At 36.3% G+C, this 17,350-nt stretch overlaps 1 protein-coding gene and 1 non-coding gene across 14 annotated transcripts in view; one reads left to right on the top strand and one right to left on the bottom strand.

Moving 5' to 3' along the window:
* The window catches only part of NF1 (neurofibromin 1), a 298,008-nt gene that overhangs the window by 140,920 nt on the left and 139,738 nt on the right, over positions 1 to 17,350 (top strand). For 8 of the 13 annotated variants that reach the window (XM_058283828.1, XM_058283823.2, XM_058283826.2 and 5 more), the window contains 3 exons: positions 12,959 to 13,038; positions 14,580 to 14,703; positions 16,289 to 16,450. In XM_058283828.1, coding sequence (XP_058139811.1) covers positions 12,959 to 13,038; positions 14,580 to 14,703; positions 16,289 to 16,450 — 366 coding nt within the window. The remainder of the gene's footprint in view (positions 1 to 12,958; positions 13,039 to 14,579; positions 14,704 to 16,288; positions 16,451 to 17,350) is intronic. The other 5 variants (XM_058283832.2, XM_058283824.2, XM_058283827.2 and 2 more) reach the window with 1 other exon arrangement.
* Positions 6,593 to 6,698, bottom strand: LOC111763748 (U6 spliceosomal RNA). The gene has a single exon (XR_002796550.2). It is a non-coding gene; the product is annotated as a U6 spliceosomal RNA (small nuclear RNA).

The raw sequence follows: 17,350 nt of genomic DNA on the forward strand, positions 1-17,350 counted from the left end.
CCGGTGCCGCTGATAAGGATAGAAGCGGTCACAGAAGAACACACAACGAGTGGACACAGAGAGCAGACGACTGGGGGTGGGGGATAAAAAAAAATGCTGGTGGAGTTTTTATCGGGATTGCATTGACTCTGTGTATCAATTTGAGTAGAATTGACATCTTAATGATATTTAGTCTTGCAGCTCATGAGCATGGAGTGTTCTTCCAGTTATTTAGGCCTTTTTTGATTAACATTGAATTGCAGTTTTCTGAATACAAGTGCTTTACATCATTGGTTAAGTTTATTCATGACTTTTTTAGTTTTCTCTGTCATTTTATTTTCACCACTCTTTTGACACTTTTAGTTTACTTTTATTGATATAATCTTCATTTCTAGACTCTCTTCCAGGCCTCTCTCTCCTGTCTTTTCTTTTCAGGCTCTAGCACACCCTTTAGTGTTTCCTAAAAATCTGGTCTCTTACTTAGAAATTCTCTGTTTCTGTTTATCTGTGAATATTCTAATCTCGCCCTTATTTTTGAAAGACAGTCTTGCTGGATATAAGATTCTTGGCTGGAAGTTTTTCTCTTGTAGTAGCTTAAAATTTATCATACCACTCTCTTCCTTCCATGGTTTTTGGTGAGAAAATAGCACTTAATCTTATTGGATATCCCTTATATGTTATGCATTGCTTTTCTCTTCCTGTTCTCAGAATTCTTTGTGTTTGGCATTTGACATTCTGATGATTATGTGTCTCAGAATTGGTCTGTTTGGATTTTTTTGGATGGGAATACATTGTGCTTCTTGGACATGGATATCTATGTCCTTCAATAGGGTTGGGAAGTTTTCTACCATTATTTCTTCAAATATTCCTTCTGCCCCTTTTCCCTTCTCTTCTCCTTCTGGGAAACCCATGACATGTGTGTTTGCACACCTTTTGCTGTCATTTAGTTCCCTGAAAACTTGTTCAATTTTTTCCATTCTTCATCTGTTGTTTTGTGTGTTCACTTTCAGATGCCATTTCTTCAAGCTCACCAGTCCTTTCTTCTGCCTCCTCAAATCTATTATATGATTCCAATGGTTTTTTAAAAATTTCATTTATTACACCTTTCCTTCCCATAAGAGTTGCTATTTTTCCATGCTTTCAAATTCTTCTTTATGTTCATCCGGTGTCTTCCTAATATCCTTAATCTCTTTAGCCATCTCATTGAATTTATTAAGGAGATTTGTTTGAACATCTATGATTAGTTGTCTCAACTCCTTTATGTCATCTGGAGGCTTATCTTGTTCCTCTAACTAGGCCATAACTTCCTATTTCTTGGTGTGGATTGTAATTTTTTTTTTGCTGTCTTGGCACCTGGCTTACTAGAGTATTTATTCTGGGTGCAGTTTTTTCTCTTTAGTTTAGGGCTTCCTGCCCTTTCTCCCTTGCTGGTTGAGCAGTAGGAGCCAAGCATGTAGTTGGTGCTGTAGGCTGTGGAGGCTCAAGCTGCCCTCATTGCACCAGGGACCAACCCAAATTTCTTCATTACCAGGGGTAGAAACAGAATCACAGCTATGTGGAATAATCCAAATCATGCAGGCCTATACTATAGGCCCAGACAGACTGATACAGTTTCATTCCCCTTTCTCCCTTGCCTGGGGCAGATATGGAGCTGCAGGTGTGGGCAGCAGTCTATGCAGTGCGAGTCCAAGATGACAGCAGTTGCCCCAGCAGACTTCCGATATCAGTCTGTGCCAGCCAAAATTACCTGCGGTTACCTGGATAGGCTGGTGCAGGGCCCGCTAGCCTCCTCCCTGCCAGAGGCGGGGCTGAAGCCTAGTCTAGGGCTGCAGGCCAATCTAGATGAAAGAAACCAGTTCCTACCATCACTGATTTTCGGTCCTGGCTTCCCCTCAGGCTGGCAGCAGAGTTAAAATGGCGGCTACTGACCTCTTTCCAACTTGGGGGGATTCACACCCCAGCTGTTCCCAGGGTTATATCTTAGCCAGCCGGGTCTACCAATCAGTAGCTGAAATTGGCAGCCAACCATCTCCTCCTCCCCTGTTTTTGGAAAACGGCGCTTCCAATTCCAGGCACAGAATAGCTCCTGGGGCAGCTCGTGCCACCAGAGTAGGGCAATCACTGGCCTCTGTGGCTTGGCCGGTAATTTCCCAGAGAGGCTGGCACAGGTCCCCACAGTTTCTTCCCTGCTGGAGGTGGCACTGGAGCCTAGGCTAGAGCTGCAATCTGATCTGGATGGAAAGAAGCCGGTCCCTACCAGCATTGTGATTTTCAGTCCATCCCACTTCCCCTTGGGCCAGTCCTGGAGTTAAGATGGCGGCTCCCGGCCTCTTTCTGACTTAGACAGGCTCACATTTTAGCTGTTCTCAGGATTATACTTTAGCCCTGCTCAATTTACTCATCAGTAGCTGAAGTTGGTGCCCAACCATCTCTTCCTCCCCTGTTTTGGAAAGTAGAACTTTCAATTCCAGCTGCAGAACAGCTTCTAAGGTGGCTTGTGCCTACAGTGGAGAATGGGCACCAGCCTCTGTTCTGTAGAGTCTACTTATGAGTCTTCTGTGCAGATGGACAGTCTCCTCCTTCCATTCCTTCAAGGATGTTGCAGTATGATCTTCTGGCCTCCAGGTACTTCAGCTAGCTCCAGATAGCTCTAGGTGTTTACTAACTGCCCTGTAGTAGGAACTGACTCTAGGAGCTCCTTACTCCACCACCATCTTACTACCTCTCTCTTCCCTATGTCCTTTTGTAGTCAATCTCTGCTCCATTCCCCCAGTACCAACCCTGGTCTGATTTCTATCATTACATGTTAGTTTTGCCAGTTCTAGAAGTTCATACGGATAGAGTATGTACTCTTTTGTGCCTGGCTTCTTTCACTCAGCATATTTTGAAGATTCATTCATGTTGTTGCATGTATTAATTCCTTCTAGTTTTTATTGCTGATAAGTAATCATTGATGATTACACCATAATTTATTCATCTGTGATGGACATTTCTGTGAACATATCTATCACTGCTGAAAGTACTTTGTGCCCCTTTGTAGTTCCTCCCATGTTTTGGTCCCTCCTTGCCCCACTGCCTCCTCAGTAACCATTAATCTGCTTTCTTTTCCTATAGATTAGTTTGTCTTTTACATAAATGGAATCATAAAATACACTCTTTCTTGTCTATGTTTGTGAATCTCAGGATAATTATTGAAACATTTGTCCATGTTGCATGTATCAATAATTTATTTCTTTTTTAAAATTAATTTTTATTGCTGAATAGTATTCCATTATGTAGATATACCACAATTTATTTATCCATTCATCTGTTGAGGGATATTTGTGTTGTCTCTAGTTTTGGGCTATTATAAATAAAGCTGCTACGTACATTTACATACAAATGCTTCCATTTATCTGGGAGTGCAGAAATCTAACTGGTTTTTATGAGAGACACAGCTTAAATATAAAGACACTGGAAAAATGGAAATATATGCCATGCAAAAATACTAACCCAAGAAAGGTGGTGTAATTATAGAGATACAGAGTTTAAAGCAAAAAGCATTAATGGCATAAAGATGGACACTTTATTATTACAAAGGGGTCTAATCTAGCCAGAAAATAAAAATATATGAAAATATCAAAATATGAAAAGCAGCTATTGACAGATGTAAAAAGAGAAATAGACAAACTTGCAGTCATAGTAGGATACTTGAACACACTTCCTCAAAAGCTGATAAAGCAAGCAATCAAAAAATCAGTAAGAAATAAAAGATTTATACAATACAATTATCAAATTTGACCTATGTGATATATATAGAGCACTGCACTCAATAATTGCATTCTCTTTCTCAGTGCACATGAATGTCTACCATATCTGAACATGAAGCAAGTCTCAACAAATTCATCGAAGAATTAAAATCATTCAGACTATTTTTTATGACCATATTGGAATTAAACTAGAAATCAATTTTAAAAAAGCATAACTTAAAAATATTTACAAAATGTCAAATATCCAGTGTGATTTCATCTATACTCTGCTAGTAGGAATGCAAATTGATACAACTACCATTGAAAATTGTTTTTGCATGTCTGCTAAAGCTAAACATATGCCTGAGCATTTCCAATCCTAGGCATCCATCCAACATAAATGTATAAGTATGGTTATGAAAGGTTATGTACAAAAGTTTTAATAGAGGAATTTGTAATACAAAAAAAAAACCCACAAAAAAACATGGATGTATGTAAATCCATCAACAGAAGAATGAATAAGCAATTATATTCATTCAATTTGACCACAGTAATGAAAGAGTGACCTACTGTTATATGCAAAATATGGATGGATCTCATAGACATAATGTTGAGTGAAAATAACCAAATACAAAAGAGAACCTACTATATGATTTCATTTGCATAAAGTTAAAAAATAGGCAAAAGGAATCTATGGTAATAGAATTCACAACAATGGCTACCTTTGTGAAGGGCTAGTGATTAGAAGGGAGATGTGAAAGACGCAGCTAAGAGTGTTGGTAATGTTGATCTGCATGATGGTTACATGGGGGTGTGTACATTTATGAAAATTCATTGAGGTATATAATTAAGAATTGATACTTTACTATATATATACACTCTATGCCTCTAAAAAATAATTACCAAGTGTAGCAGTTTGATATTATTTATGAATTCTGAAAAAAGATGATTATGTTTGTAAAACTAGTCTCTTCCCCTGGGCGTGATACCCTTTGACTGTATTAGATTCAGCTGAGACAGTTTTGATTAAATTATGTTAAGACTAGGGCTTTTATTCAACCATGTCAACAGAGTGTAACTCAGGTTAAGTCCCTGCCCCCTTGGTGGGCTGATGTAAACAGGCACTCACTCAAGAAGACACATGGAATAAGATACAGAAGAAGAAGAAGAGAACTTTGTCAGTTTTGATCCTGGAGCTCCAGGAAGAGATGAGCCATTTGCCTAATAGTTTACAGTTGACCTTATGGAGAGAACAGAGCAGCTGAGAAACCCTGAGAGACTAGCCCTATGCCAGCCTACAGCTGAGATCAGAAGAGCAGGGCCCATGGAGCCTTAAGAGGAAAAAGGAAGAAGAGACCAGGCCGAGGCTGCCAGTAATCTTGCTTCAACATGTGTCAGCAGACTTTGGTGAGGAAGTAACCTTGAGTTGGATGCTTTAGGGCCTTGTAACTATAAGCTTTTTACCCCAAATAAATAACCTTTATAAAGTATTTCTGGTACTTTGCATCATCACCCCTTTGGCTGACTAATACACCAAGTATAAGCACTCATTATATATATTTGTGTACATTGCTATTGGCCCTATAAATTGGTACATTTCTTTTTTTTTAAACTGCAAATAATCACTTTGTGTTTAAATACTCAATGAAATTATCAATCTAAAATGAAAATGGCATACTCCTGCCAAGAGCCCACTTCTCTTCCAGAATCGAGAATCGAGACAGGACAGGGGTGTGGGAATACAAGTCATGACATAATAAAAACACTGTCACTGTAAGTGCATCATCTTTGAAGAGGAACATGCTCAAAATGAAAAATTTTCTACTTTACCAAAATCTGTCTTTATTAAAGGGAACAAATCATTAGACCATTGTCCAAAACTTAATGATGGCTGTAGTTTGTTCAACTTGCCTACTCTGAATTAGGCAAATACCAGCTAACAGTGCTTTTTTACCATCCTCATGATTGCATTTCAGAAAGAATCACTTCGATATTTGTAAATGTTACTTTAGCAGAAGACAGACTTTGCACGTTTCAGTGCTTTTAGTGAACTGGTATTTTCAGTAAATGTTTTTTGAGGAACAAGGATTTTCCAGAAATCCTTGAACTGGGTATAAATATTGGCAGCGGACAATCAATAAATATGTAGTTTTTTCAATGACGACTTCCCCAACATGAACTCCTTTTCTAAAGATATCCCCACCCATGTTGTACCATCTCACTAGAAATCAGAGCTTGCCAACTTGACGCCTGCCAGGTAGTGTGAAAAAGGGGTGAGGCAAGAGGCTAAACGAGCAAATCAAGTCAGGTTTACTCTAGACTGAAGGGAACTTCATGTGTAGGATTCTGCCACCTAGATCCTGCTATGTGCTCATCCCTCACTGGAGCCTTAGTGTCAGCAGTGACACAGCCTCTGCGTGGACTGGAAACTAAGGAAAGGGTGTTCTGTTTTTGTCCAGAAGCTTCTAGAAAAGGTTTGTGATTTTGCACACCACACTTCTTACCCAAATGGATGAAAACAATATCAGCATGATCCATGCGGCCACCCTCCCCATTGGTGTCACTTGCACATCTGCCTCTTCTTTGGTATGGGAGTCTCCTGGACTGCCACAGGTAGTTGTGGATGGTAAGGGTGTCCATGCTGACAGACGTGGTTTTGGCTGGGATCAGGCTGAACTGCTTCTGGTCTGAGCTGTACTTATAAAGCTTGTAGATCATTTTCTTGGGGCCCAACGGCCAGGTAGTTTGCATATCTCCTCGGTATTAGGGTAATAGCAGTAAAGCACCCTGAATTGGCAGCTAGCATCATGGAACAGAGATATAGCGGTTGGCATCACACTTCTCCAGCTCCTATAATATGGAATTCTTGTGAGGCTCTTTCAATTTTAAATATGGAATGCTTCGCGAAAATGCATGTCCTTTTTGCAGGGGAGCAATGCTAATCTTCTCTGTGTCATTCCAATTTTAGTATATGTGCGCCAGAGCAAGCACTAAATTTGTACATTTCTTACATTCTTTTTGGAAGACCATTATTGATAGTATTTGACAGCAGTTGTATGACTATCCATATTTTTTCTCAAATAATTCCATTCCTGTGATTTTAATCATATGATTTAAAAAGGAAATAACGTATTACACAGATGCTTCTTGCTCTTTTAATAGGAAAATATTAAGAAAACTTTATATTTTCACTGGTAAGGGATTTCAGTAGCACACTAGACAGTGACTTGAAGTCATAAGAGAAACAAGAACTTTGGTAAAGGTAACTATAGGTAAATTATAAAATCTGTATTATGCTTTTGGTTTGTAGGTATTGTTTCCTCTCATGACTTAATTGGTAAATATGTAAAACTATAATTAAAATCTATGTTAATGGACATATACATACAGAGATAATCTGAGTTAATATTATAAAGAAGGAGAGACAGAGATGTATAGGAGTAGAGTGTTTGGGTACTACTGAAACTAAGTTGGTATTATTTAAACTTGATTGTTACTAATTTGAAATTGACTGTAATCACAAAGGGATGTACCAAGAAAATAACTAAAAAATATAGAGTAAAAGAAAGAGGAAGGGAATCAAAAAGGTGTTATGTCTTAGTTTGCCAGGATGCTATGACAAACTCCATGCAATGAGTTGTCTTAAACAGCTGGAATTTATTGTCCCTTGGCTCCAGAGACTAGAAGGTTGCTTCCTCCCAGGGTCAGTAGTAGTATGGTGCTGGCTTGCTGGCAATTCTTGGGGTTCCTTGACTATTCCATCGCATGACAGTGTCTACTCCTTATGCTTCTGGTTTCCTGCTGATGTCCTATCTCTGACTCTGGCATCTGGTTTCTTCTCTCCATCATACCAAAATTGAATGTATACAGCGAAGATAATGCTCAGAGTGAAATTTATAGTTGTAAATGTCTTTGTTAAAAAAGGTCACAAATCAGTACTTTAACTTCACACTAAAGGAACTAGAAAAAGAAGAACAAACTAAACCCAAAATCAGCAGAAGAAAGAAATAGTAAAGATTACAGGGGAGAGAAATAAGAATAGAAAAACAATAGTCAATGAAACCAAAGTTTTGTTTTATTTTTTTTAAATCGATAAAATCAGCAAATATTTAGATAGAATGACAAAGAGGAAAAGAAAGAAGACTCAACTAAAATCGGGAATGGAAGTAAGGACATTACTTACTTCATTAAGTATCAGCCTTACTGAAATAAAAAGGATTATAAGAAGGTACTATGAACAATTGTATGCCAACTAAATTAGATAACCTAGATAAAATGAATAACTTTCTAGACACATACAAATTATGTAAACTGACTCAAGAGAAATAGAAAATCTCAGTAGACCTGTAACAGGTAAAGATCAGTAATTTTTTAAAAAATCTCCCAAAAACGGAAATTCCAGGCCTGGATGACTTCATTTGCTGAATTTTAGCAAACATTTAAAGAATTCATGCCAATCCTTCTTAAACTCCTCTAAAAATTAGAACAGGAGAGAATACTTACTTACTCCTTTTATGAGGCCATCATTACTCTGATACCAGGGCCAAACAAAGACAGCACAAGAAAAGAAAATTAGAGGAGAGTGGATATGGCTTAAGTACCTGCTTCCCACATGTGAGGTCCCAGGTACAGTTCCCAGTGCCTCCTAGGAAAAAACAAGCACAACAAATGAAAAACCAACTCAGGGGAACTGATGTGGCTCAGTGGTTGAGCATTGGCATCCCACTTACAAGGTCCTGGGATCAGTCCCTGGCATCAGAAGAAAGAGAGGGAGAGAATTAGTAGTATCCCTCATGAACATAGATGAAAAAACCCTCAACAAAATACTGTCATATGGAAACATTTATGTACCATGATCAAGTGGGGTTTATCTCAGGAATGCAAGGCTAGTTTGACGTAAGAAAATCAGTGTAAAACACCACATCAAGAGAATACAGGGGAAGAGGGGAACCACATGATCATCTCAATTGATGCAAAAAAGGCATTTGACAAAATCCAATATCCTTTCAGGGAAAAACACTCAGAAAATTAGGAAGAGAAGGAAATTTCCTCAACCTGATAAAGGGCATTTATGATAAACCCATAGCAAACATCTTAAGAGTGGAAGACTTGAAAGCTTTTGTCCTTAAATCAGAAGTAAGACCAAAATAGCCTATTGTCACTACTGTTATTCAAGATTATACTGGCAGAAAGCAGATGTGGCTGAAATGATTGGGCTCCTGTCTACCATATGGGTCCAAATGAAGTGCTGGCTGGTGTAGGAATGCTGGCCGGCATGGCAAGCTGGCCCGAGCAGAGTGCTGGTGCAGCAAGAGGACGCAACAAAAAGAGACAGAGGAGAGACAATAAGAGACGCAGCAGAATAGGGGTTGATGTGGCACAAGAGAATGAGTATCTCTCTCGCACTCCAGAAGGTCCTAGGATTGGTTCCCACTGCTGCCTAAAGAGAAGATAAGCAGACACAGAAGAACACACACTGAATGGACACAGAGTGCATACATGGAGGAGGTGGGGGTGGGGGGTGGGGAGTCAGGAGAAATGGATAAATAAATCTTAAAGAAAAAAAAATTATATTGGAAGTTCTTACCAATGCAATCAGGAAAGAAAAATGAAAGGCTCCAAATTGGAAAGGAAGATGTAAAATATCCCTATTCACATATGATCCTATGTTTAGAAAACCCCAGATTTCACAAGAAAGCTACTAAAACTAGTAAACAAATTCAGTTGTATTTCTATATACCAGTGGTAAACTACTGGAAAAGGAAATTAAGGAAACAATTCTATTTACAATAGCAACTAAAAGATTGAAATATTTTACCAAAGAAGTAAAAGACTTGTATACTGAAAACTATAAAACTTTGCTGAAGGAAGTTTAAAAAGACCCTAATAAATAGAAAACATCCTGTTTTGTGGATTAGAAGATTTAATATCATTCCTACCTAAAACAATCTATAATTTTTATGCACTCACTATCAAAATTTTTCAGAAATGGAAAAGCCAATCCAAAAATCCATATGGAATTACAAGGGATCCCAGTAGGCTTAAACAATCTTGAAAAAAAAAAAGGATCAAAATTGGAGGACTCATACTTCGTCATTTCAAAACTTACTACAAAGGGACGGTAATTACTTTGTACATGTGATACAGATCTAGACACACAGACCCGTGAAATAGGATTGAAAGTCCAGAAATAAACCTCTACATCTATGACCAGTTGACTTTCAATAAGGGAGCCCCATGGACATCCGTGAGGAAAGAATATTCTCTTCAGCAAGTGGTGCTGGGACAACTGGAGTTCCACATGTAAAAGAATGAATTTGGTCCCCTATCTCTCACCAGAGAAACATTAATTCAAAATGGATCAACAACCTAAATATAGGAGGTAATGCTATAAAACGCTACCAAAAAAAAAATAGGGTAATTTCAAGACCTTACCTTGAATTAGGCAGTTGTTTCTTCAATTTTATAACAAAAGCATGAGCAGCAAAAGAAAAAGTAAATAAATTGGAATTCATTCAAGTTAAAAACTTGTGCATCAAAGGACATTATGAAGAAAATGAAAAGACAACCTACAGAATGGGAGGAAATATTTGGAAATCATATCTGATAAGGATTTAATATCACGACAATATAAGGGGAAGCGGACGTGGCTGAACTGATAGAGCCTCCCATATAGGAGGTCCAGGGTTCGATACCCAGGGCCTCCTGACCCATGTAGTAAACTGGCCCACACGCAAGGAGTGCACCCTGCAAGGAGAGCCGACCCACATGAAAAAAGCACAAAGCACATGAAAAGATGTCAACATCATTAGCTATTACAGAAAGTCAAATCAAAACTATAAGTTACTACTTAACTCACTGGGATGGCTGTTATTAAAAAAAAAAACAAAAAAAAAAACAGAGGATAACAAATATTGGCCAGGATGTGGAGAAATAGGAACCCTCATTATGTATGTTGTGGTGCGAATATAAAGTGGTGCTGCCTCTTTAGAAAACAGTTTGGCTGTTCCTCACAAAGTTAAGTACAGGATTACCATATGAGCTGGCAATTCCATCTCTAGGTATATGCCCCCAAATGATTAAAAACAGGGACTTATGCAGATACCTATACCCATTGTTCATAGCAGCAGCATTTTCTATACTCAAAAGGTGAAAGCAACTCAAGTGTCCAGTAACAGATGAATTGATAAAATGTAGTATATACATATAATGTTAATCAAATGTGAAAATAAATGAAGTGTTGATAGATGGTACAACATGGATAAACTCTGAAGACATTATGCTGAGTGATACAAAAGGACAAATGTATGATTACTCTTATATGCAATACTTTTAGCAAGTTCATAGAGACAGAAGGCACAGGTAAGTAGTGAGTAATAGGGTGTTATTGCTTAATGGGTGCAAGTTTCTGTTTCATATGATGAAAATGTTCTGGAAATAGTGATGAAAGTTACACAAAATTGTCAGTGTACTCAATGTCACAGAATTCTACACCTAAAATTGTTAAAGTGATCTTTATGTTATAGTTTACCACAATAAAAAATTAAAATGGTCATGTTTAATGAGCCACAGGTCACTAATTGAAACAAAACCTGTGTGTATTGATTGTTCAAGGGTCATAGTGAAATCAGTACTAGTGTGATTCATAGAATTCCTTTGACCACATTATTCAAGTGATGGGATGTTTGTCCTTCTTAAAGCATAGTATGAAAGACCTGAGTGTAGTATATTCTAAATAAAATAATAATAAAATATTCAGTAGCTAGAAAGAAAGGTGTTTCAACTTGGTGAACTATTAAGCATCCATTAAAACACGAAGATCACATAATGATATGGAAAAAAGTATGAAATGTAAAATTAATATACTATTTTTCCAGCTTTGTTAAAATATATGTGGAAAATGTTTTCAATATGGAAGGGAACATGAAAAGCAAAACCATCATATTATGGCAAGGAGAACTTTCCCTTTCAATATTTTTTTTTTAAATGTTTTTTTAAACAAAAATATAAGTGGGAAATTTACCACTTAAAAAAAAAACTTTTAAAGTGCCAGTAAATTATACTAAGTTTTTTTAAGCACAGTAGTGACAAAATTGAATTTTAATTTTTGCTCTTTTTCCTTGATATGTGATCTATAAACTACATAGTTTTGAAGAGTCTCACAATAAATTGCAGTTTTCATTAAATATCTAAAAGTAACTGACAGAAAACTGAAATAAGATAATGCAGTTTCTGGTCCTTATGTAATTTATAATTTTTAGAGTTATAAAATGGTCCAAGATTATATGTTTACATATACTTTCCTAGTGTGAAGCAGGTTATCAATGCATTTATTTGCATTCTATGCACTTGGTTTGGTTTTAAGAGAAAAATAAATCGATTCTTTTATTAGTTCCAAACAATGTTTCATTGGCGTTTTTATGAAAGGTTTTAAAGGGGAGTAAAGAATCACCAATTTTACTGACCAAGGACTAAAAGCAAAGTGCAAAACTCAACAGTGTTTTCTTCTGACAGGGAGCATTGTGGAATTGGGGTTAGGGAGAGTCTAAGTTTTACCCTTTAAACTTCTGATTAATTTATATAGCAATAACGTACTTGTGTGTTAGTTGTATATTTAAAATGAATTTACTAAATTCTTGTTAAAGTTCTGTGAGCCAAATTCCAATGTCAATTCTGTGGTAAATTATAATCTTTTAGGATAAATAATATGCATTGAAATACGAGATCTGTTTTGCTTCCCTCTCCCTCAAGTTTTGAAAAATAAAATTTGTCTTGTTCCAAAAGAATTTTTGGCAAGCAAGGTAACTTCCACTTTATATTTTGGTCAAGAAGTAAAATATGGCGGTATGTGTTAATTTTGGAACCCTCCATACTTAAGAATTAACTATGTGTTCCAGAGTTCTTCGTTATTTATTGAAGTCATTTTGCTTGTTTCTTAAAGCAGTTTTCACATGAGTGAATTTTTATTCTGAGTTTGTCAGTTATTTAACTTTGTATGTATCATTTAATGCGAGAATGATAGAAATGATGATTTCATTCTATATACAGTTTTGATCTCTCAACCATTAATTCCCCAGAGAGTTGGGTTTTACAGAGGGTTTTTCTTTTTGGTTTTGTCTTTTACCATAGTTAGTGCAACAATTAAAATAGCTTAATTTGTTAATATTTGTGAAATAAGTACTCAGTGTTATGGTTGCTAAAAGTTTTTTTCGAGTAAAAGTCATCTCTCCTCTCTCTTTCTTAAAATTCAGGCTTTGCTGGTTCTTCATCAGTTAGATAGCATTGATTTGTGGAATCCTGATGCTCCTGTAGAAACATTTTGGGAGATTAGGTATATGTACTCTTATTTTTTAATTCAATCATAAATATTTTGTATTTTTATTTTTAAGTGTTAACTACAGTGTGAAATTTTATTCACTTGAATCTCTAGAGTTTTATGATTTCATATTTTATTTGACTTGAAACTAATTAGAATATTTCTTTGTTTTAACTGTAAGAGCAATGTCACAGCAACTTAGAGAATGAATTTTGAAAATCATTCTAAATATTATCACCCAGCCATAAGTACTGTCCTTTGGTGTATTCTCTTCTATTTCAGATTTCTATATAATTAAAATTGTGTTTTTAATATATTTTCAAAGTTGTAAAGTGTTAAAATTTTATAATTCTAATAGTATATTTCAGTTTTTTAAACCATGACTTTTCTTAAATTGTTGGTAATACCAATAGTTTGTTGAATGAATAATGGATATTTGCTTAGAAATAAAACATATATGCAGAATTTTATAATCTATTTCCTTGGTTATGTAAACTATTATTAAACTTTTAATGAGCACAAAAGTATCCCTTTAAGGAAAATGTGAATGAGTAAGCCTCAAGTTTTGCCTTTGTTTTATCATGGCCTGGGACCAATAGGTCACTTGGGAGCTGAGTTAAAACCCCAGACTCTAAAGCAGGGCTCTCTGACAGTAATATAATGTGAACCACATATATAAATTAAAATTTTCTAATTGTCATATTAAAAGTGAAAAGAAAGTTGAAATTAATTTTAATAATAAATTTTATTTAATCCAATATATCTAAAATGTTATTTCAACATGTAATCAGTATAAAAGTTATTAATGGTGGAGCAGGTATAGTTCAGTGATTGAGTGCATGCTTAGCATGTGTGGGGTCCTGGTTCAATTCCCGCTATCTCCTAAAAAAAGTTATTAATGAGGTATTTTACTTTTTTTTTCCATAAAGTCTTCAAAAATTGGTGTGTTTTACACTTACAGCATATCTCAATTTGTCCTGCCACATTTAAAGTGCTCAATAGCAACACATGGCTAGTGGCTGCTGAGTTTGACAGTGTAGCTCCAGAGCAGGGATCAGCAAACTTTCTCTTTAATGGCCTGGGTGGTAAATATTTTAGGTTATGTGAGTCATGCAGTCTCTGTCAGAAGTATTCAGTTCTGCTGTTGGAGCATGAAAGCAGCCCTGGACAATATGTAAATGAACAGGTATAGCTGTGTTCCAATAAAACTTTCTTTACAAAAGCAGACAGTGGGCTGGGTTTGGCCTGGTGGCCACAGTTTACTGACTCCAGCCCTGGTTTATATACAATCTGTACTATGCATAGGTCTATCATTTCTTTTAAAGTCCAGTGCAAGGATATGATGTGTGTTTGAAACATTGAGGAGTACAATTACTTGCTTCTTTTATTTCCTTTGATTATGATTCTGATACACTTTGATAACCATTTTCCTAGAACAAACCATAGAAGGGAAAATAAGCTACTCTAAATGAGTGTATTATGAGATAATACCGTACTTATGTACTGATCGTTATCTGTATTGACAATGCTGATAACTGTGAACTTTGTTACTGCAGCTCACAAATGCTTTTTTACATCTGCAAGAAATTAACTAGCCATCAGATGCTTAGTAGCACAGAAATTCTCAAATGGTTGCGGGAAATTTTGATCTGCAGGAATAAATTTCTTCTGAAAAATAAGGTAAGCAAAATGCCATCTTTTAAAATGGAAGGGTATTTGAAATGATGAAGGAAGGAAGTGATTCAGGAAGTGTCTATTACCCAGACAGGTTCTCCTCCAGGCCTTCCCTCCTACAGAGTCCTCAAGAGAAATGTTTAGAGGACAGTGACTGAGGAAATCAACATTTGAAAACTTATTCTCAGGCTTTGGTCCTAAAGCTACCATACTGATGAATTCTAGCAAGTTAAGCAGTACTCTTATGGGGCAGCTTTAAGCAAAGTGGGGGCCACTATAACCAAAGCAGGTTGAGGAGCGTATTCTATCTTTCTTATCAAGTTCATACATAAGGCTCAGGTCTTATGGCTAGACTAGTCCAGAAAATATTATCTATCAGGAAGCTGAAGGGAAGAGGTTGAGAGTCCTTAATCTAGGTTTATTTCTAGTCCTCCCTTAAAGGTTCTACCTCTTGAAAATATCAGAATTCTTCTTTGGGTGAAGTGAAATTTCTTGATTCTGAGCTGTTGAAACAATGAAGAATTTGTGGGAGATAGAAAAGAGCCTTAAATTTCTTTTTAACGTATTGTTTATAAATTCAAAATAATAATAAATTCAAATAATAAATTCAAAAATCCTTCTCTTTGTGAAGTACTTGATATAATGAGTTGCAATCCAGGCCTAGAGTCATAGATGTGAGAGATTTTTAAATGTACGAAACTCATACTTTTCAGTGTACCATGCAGCTTGTTAAATTTTCTCCTTATTTAGAAATGGACTAATGGTTGGTTTAGTCACTTCGGGCTTATTTTAGTATGTTTAGTATACTGGAATTTGGCATTATTTCAGATAAAAGAAATAAGACTGCAGAGTTTTATGCCCTTGACTATGGTATAATTCTCCAGGATACAAGCATTAGTAATCCAGTAATGAATCTGTAGTACCTTGGTTAACAAAGTTACTCTTAAGCTGGCCCAAAGGAACTTAACTTCCAAAGTAAATTTGCAATTATCCTGACATGGCAAGGAACAATTATATAGAGAATCCAAATGGGAGAAAATCTTTGTCATTTATAGTTGACTGGAAAGTGCATTATTTTTCATACAGTAGATTGGTGTTGATGTTTTACTTGTGTCCATGTTAGACTTAAATTTACATTTCTGGAATCTGATGGTTCTGATGATTTGGTGGATGGAAAGCTGAGAGGAATTTCAAAGACATGGAGCAAATGTTAATTGTCCCAATGGGTTTTTCTTTGTTTATTTGTTTGTTTTTAGGAGGTACCAGGGATTGAACCCAGGACCTTGTACATGGGAAGCAGGTGCTCAACCACCGAGCTACATCTGCTCCCCAAGGAGAGTTGGTTTTTACATTTGTTTGTTTTTGTTTTTAGGAAGTACAGGGGATCGAACCTAGGACCTTGTATTTGGGAAGCAGGTGCTCAGCCACTTGAGCTACATATGCTCCCTGTCCCAATGGGTTTTTAATGAATGTTACTCAAGGTAGGGGATTGGAGGAGAGGTTTTTCCAGGATAATGTCAACCAGGAAGACAAATCGAAGTATTTATTTCTCTTGGGTGTCTTTGTTTCAGTAGAATTTATTCCTTTCTAGCAGGCAGACAGAAGTTCCTGTCACTTCCTCTTCCTTTATGGGGTAGGATGTGATGTTCCTTCTAGTGGAAATACCAGTCAGATGTCTGTGGATCATGAAGAGTTACTACGTACATGGACTCCCGGAGCTTCTCTCCGGAAGGGAAAAGGAAACTCATCCGTGGTAAATAACTTCTTTTGTAGCTTTTCTGAATCATTATCTGTGCTCTGTATTTTTTTCTGAATGAAATCTGGTAAATTTCAACTAGGTAATATAGCATAGTAGTTAAGCTGTTTAGATTCTAGTTCTTTTACTGCTTTTTGTGGGACCTTGTGCAAGTTCTTTAACACCTCTGTACCTCACTTTCCTCACTTTAAAATAAGCTAATAATTCCTGCCTCAGAGTTGTGAAGAATAAATGAGAAATATAAATAGTATTTGACATACGTGATGACTGAAAAGTATAATTATAACCTTCCACCTTTTAAAAAAGACCATTCATACCCCAGAAGTTTAGAAGTTGTAGGAATTAACAAAGGTACACTTTTACTGGGACAAAAACAAAGCATTTTGCTTGATGTTATGGATAAATGTTTCTGTGACTTTTGTTTGTATATATAATTCCTTTAAAAAATAAACCAAAGTTCAAATGAAAACTTAAAACCATTACAAAAGACTTTCTTTTCAAAGCCAAAGCTTTTTTTTTTATCGCTTTTATAACCTGAGGAAGAAAAACAAAAACAACTAAGCAATATGGTATTTACTATTGTCTACTTTGCCAGCAGAATTTGCATTTGTTTATAAATGAGGAGTTTCTTCATTTCATGTGTTGGGGCTGTGTAATCCAGATTTTTTTTTCTCCTCCCCTCCTGTATTGTACTTATTTTATTTCTTCCCTCCAGTAGGTAGATAAAATTTCCTCTTCTTTTGTCACTGATTGCGAAGTCTATTACATTTTTCATGTAGTAGATTTGTGTTGATGATATTTTACTTGTGTCCGTAATAGACCTACTAAAATCTGGATAAGATAATACATATTGGATTTGAGATCAAGCCAATAATCTCGTTTCCTTTTCATACAAGG

The sequence above is a fragment of the Dasypus novemcinctus genome, chromosome 21 (genome assembly GCF_030445035.2).
Source record: "Dasypus novemcinctus isolate mDasNov1 chromosome 21, mDasNov1.1.hap2, whole genome shotgun sequence".
Classification (NCBI taxonomy): Eukaryota; Metazoa; Chordata; class Mammalia; order Cingulata; family Dasypodidae; genus Dasypus; species Dasypus novemcinctus.